This window comes from Frankliniella occidentalis, unplaced genomic scaffold, assembly GCF_000697945.3.
Source record: "Frankliniella occidentalis isolate FOCC.00 unplaced genomic scaffold, Focc_3.1 Scaffold297, whole genome shotgun sequence".
NCBI classification, from domain to species: Eukaryota; Metazoa; Arthropoda; class Insecta; order Thysanoptera; family Thripidae; genus Frankliniella; species Frankliniella occidentalis.
The window spans coordinates 53,537-57,730 of NW_026267423.1; the positions used below are offsets into that span (position 1 = coordinate 53,537).

The 4,194-nt window shown below is 54.9% G+C and overlaps 1 protein-coding gene across 1 annotated transcript in view; it reads left to right on the forward strand.

Moving 5' to 3' along the window:
• LOC127750963 (neuropeptide F receptor-like) overlaps positions 1 to 4,129 on the forward strand; it is a 26,935-nt gene extending 22,806 nt beyond the window's left edge. The window contains exon 4 of the mRNA XM_052273767.1: positions 704 to 4,129. Within this exon, the coding sequence (XP_052129727.1) occupies positions 704 to 1,704 (1,001 nt within the window). The 3' untranslated portion in view covers positions 1,705 to 4,129. The remainder of the gene's footprint in view (positions 1 to 703) is intronic.
• Positions 4,130 to 4,194: the final 65 nt, after the last annotated feature.

The window sequence follows — 4,194 nt, forward strand, 5'->3', positions numbered from 1 at the left end:
GGGGTACAGCGGCATGCAGAGACGTTTGCGGAGTCGACCTCAAAATGTCAGAGACACGTGCGGCTGCCGACGCCTTTTTAAATAAGTTAGCCGGAAACGGGAAAGTGAGTCGTTTTTATGCCAATTACCTCTTGCCGGGGGCGATAAATAATGCGACAGGGACTGGGAGAGAGTTGGCCTCTCTGTTCTGTTGCTATCAGCAGCCAGCGGACGCAACGCACTCGTATACACGTTGCGGCCCAGCGAGCTCGCCAGCGAGGCCCAACGGTGCGCGTTCATTGCCGGCCTCGGGGGTCTCGCTGTTGTTGTCGTCGCTCCGCTGGCAGAGGCCTTTGTGCCGAGTCGAGATTGTCCTGCCCCTGCCCGTGGCGAAGTCACCGTCACTGTTCCTGCCCTTACCTTTGCCCCTGTCGCCGCCCTAAGGGGGCCCCAACTCCCGTGATCCTGTGTACAGATGGACGTGTAATGTGTAATCCCTTTGTAACTCCGTGTAATACTTTTGAAACATTATCACTAAATTTTGCCGAATTATCAAAAGTTATCAAAATTTTATGATTTTTCTCGCCAAGAAAGTCTACAAAATTCATGATTTAAATTCGCGCGTAATTCTTGTCATCACGTATAATCCTTTTTGTACATTAGAGCCACCACGCCAGGCACTATATGCTTCAGAATGATGCGCGTGTTTGTGCTTGACTCAAAGTAATCCCCTCCGTCTCTTTTGCTTGTGCGCAGGTGATCGTGTACCCGACGGGCAACAACATCCAGAAGCTGGGCGCCATCGTCATCTCGGTCATGATCTGGATGGTGTCGCTCCTGCTGGCGAGCCCGCTCTTCATCTTCCGCCACCTGCAGGTGCACGACATCGTCGACATGCAGATCGTGTACTGCAACGAGCAGTGGCCCATCAAGGAGGGGGGCGCCTACTACTCGCTCTTCTCGCTCATCTTCCAGTACGTGTTCCCGATCGTGATCGTGACGCTGGCGTACTCGCGCATTTGCAAGAAGCTGCGCTACCGGTACGTCAACTCGTCCGCGTCCAAGCGCAACACGGGCCTGCCCGTGCCCACGCACACCACGTCCACGACGGCGTCCTCGGGCTGCTGCGCGCCACCAGCCCCGGTCAAGGAGCAGGCGGCGCGCCCCAAGCCCAAGGACGACCGCCGGATAAAGCGCACCAACGCGCTCTTCATCTCGATCGCCCTCATCTTCGGCATCAGCTGGCTGCCGCTCAACATCTTCAACCTGACCATGGACATCAGCCACCTGTACCTGTCTTCAGGAGAAGACGGTGATGCACAAGCCGACAGGCAGCCAGACTCGCTGTTCGGTGGCAACCGCCAGGCCATGGTGGTGACGTACGCCCTGTGCCACATGATGGGCATGTCGTCGGCCTGCACCAACCCGATGCTCTACGGCTGGCTCAACGAGAACTTTCGCAAGGAGTTCCGCGAGATCCTGAACGTAGTGTGCGCGCTCTGCTGCCTGTCCGGCCCCGCCGCCGTCGGTTCCGCTCCCGGGGCGAGCGCGGCTGGGGGCGGCGCCGCCTCCAACGGGTCGCGGCGGAGAGGCGGCGGCCTGCTCGGCGTCCGCCTGACGGGCAAGGGCGACGGCCCCGGCCAAGAGCTCACCAACGGCAGGGACAACATGACGACGAGCCTAGTGCACGCCGATGAGACGACGACGTTCACCAACGTCTTGTAGCGAATGCGGCGTCAGCGTCACCGCAGCAGCCTCTGCGAGCAGCAGCAGCAGCAGAGGCTACTGGCGGCCGGCGCCTCCCCGCCGGGGCCTGCCTGCGAGCAGGAGAACCAGGTGTGAGGGCGGAGGCGGCAGCGGCCGGGCTCAGGGCCTAAGGGTGGTCATGGTCTAAAGGCCTAAAGACCTGGTACTGTACGTGGGGAGGAGCCGTGGGACTCTTGCCCGCCCCCTGCTGGCAGGGTCGCACTTGTGGCGTTCGAGTCAGTTGGGCTGCCTACCCAGCAGGCGCTCCTCATTCCACTCCTCATGACATACAATCACCTCCACTCCACAAGCCTTTCGACGAGCCCAGGCCGCTTTATGGTGACGCTGACGATTGGTAAAATACGAGACAAGAGTTAGTTGACGCATATTGTGCGCGCACAAAGGTCAAAAGTAGTGTGCGTTGAACTGACGAGGGATTTTGATGCTCATAGGTTACGCGGATCCATTGACTGGACCAAGACTTTACTTTTATTTTATGGTAGTTAAATGGATCTTACTTTTGCGGATGTTAAATGTTCTATTACGCGTATTTAAAGCATTAGAAATATTTTGTAGATTTAAGGTTTACTTCATAGGTCCATTTCTAACTGTGTAACATCTAGGTTTTTACTGTAGCCACTAATTGTACTGATTAGCTGATTTTGATATTTTGTACGTATTTCGTCCGTGATCAATATGTAGATTAACCCATAGCTTACAGTTATTCACTAAAATAGATACTCAAAACCATCTAAAGTTTAGACTCAGGGGTCGCAAACTCGAGCTATATAATCCGTTAGAAAAACCTACGAGAAATGTCTTCAGTTTGCCCCGTGAATTTGTCATCAGGTCTACGACCGTAATTTTCGATTACGGTCTACTCCGCACGGGACGCGTACCGTAGCTTCGCAATCTGACTTATTGGTCCATACCAGGTGGCTGATTCACGCCACGCACTTTCGTAGTTAAACTGTACAGCATGCACGCGTGCTGACGGGTCGCCTTATCTTCTTTAAACTTCAAAAAGAGTTATCACGACTGCTTGTTCGCACAGGACCATAAGGAGCCGTGTGCTGCGAGGATATGCAAACCCACCCGCACCCGTGCATGCAGTGCAGTATAACAACGGAAGTGCGAGGCGTGAATCAGCCACCTGGTACAGCACTTCACTTACACACTGAAGTACCAAATATGTACGGTCTCGAACGTACATAAAATACACGGGATGGGCCGTAGTCAACCGTAATTCCACTGAAAGTACTAAAGTCAGATATCTTGCTCTCAGCAGTGCGAGATCAGTGACTCAAGAAATATCGCTCTCCTGAGAGCGAGGTAGCTGACTCTTACTCGATTTGAGTCGTACGTTGCGGTCCTCACCTTTTGAGAGTGAGGTTCCCCATTGCAATGGCGCGAGGTTAAAGAGCCTTTAGCCTTTAGGCTCTTTAGGCGAGTTCAGGGAAATCTTACTCCAGGTTTGCAGGTCCTAACGGTATTTTTAACAGTGCGCCAAGCCGCACCAGCACAGGCACACGCCATACGCCATACGCCACACGGACTATTCGAGCTCTTCGGCAATAGAGTGAGAGAGACAGAGCTAGTGGTGTCGTCCGCCAGCCTGTGTGTCTGTCTTTGTCACTCCTAATGGCACTCAATGGGTGAGAGGAAGACAGACACACACAATATGGGCCAACCCGAGCAAACGCGAAGCCACGAGTTTGCGAGCTCTCGTTCAGATAAAAACAAAACTAAACTTTTTATACGAAAATTTTAAAAGAAACACTGAAAGCGTCGATTTGGAAATGAGAAAGCGTATTTTTGTATGCAACGTGGAGTCATGTAGTTGTATAAATATACTGAGGAAAATATGTTACATCGTATTTTTCTCAATCAATAATGTCGAAAGTTTCTAATTGTTGACGAGTTGCTGTCTGTCTACCCAAATTGTAATCGAATTAAGTCCCTAAACCGAATACACTGCTGAACTGAACGTCGGAGTCTGAAAGGGGTCAAGTGTGGTCCATGTTTTCGACTTTGTGGTTCGGCTCCCTTCTTACTTCCCGAGCGGCAGACGCAATTCTTCAAGTGCGCCGGAAGGGCGGGCGGCGCTCGGGAGGCGCTGGGCCTGGCGGAGGGCCCTTGCCTCGGTGCAGCAGCCTACCGGGCCGGGCCCTTCGGTCGGCCGGGGGCCCTCCCACCTCCACGCCGCGCCACGCCCCGCCACGCCCCGCCCTGACACGCCCACCGCACCCCGACACCTATCAATCAAGCCGTCGCCGACAAGAATGATGGGCTTTGACGGATGCGGGACATGTCCGCTCGCAGGCGCGCAGCGCCGCCAGGAGGTGTCCGCCCGCCCGGCGGCGCGCCACGGCCCAGCGAGAGGGAGAGGAAGGGGAGGGACATGGGGCGGAGGAGGAGGAGGGGACCGGGCAGGGCCCTAGGCCGGCACGCCGGGTGGGTGGTGCGGTG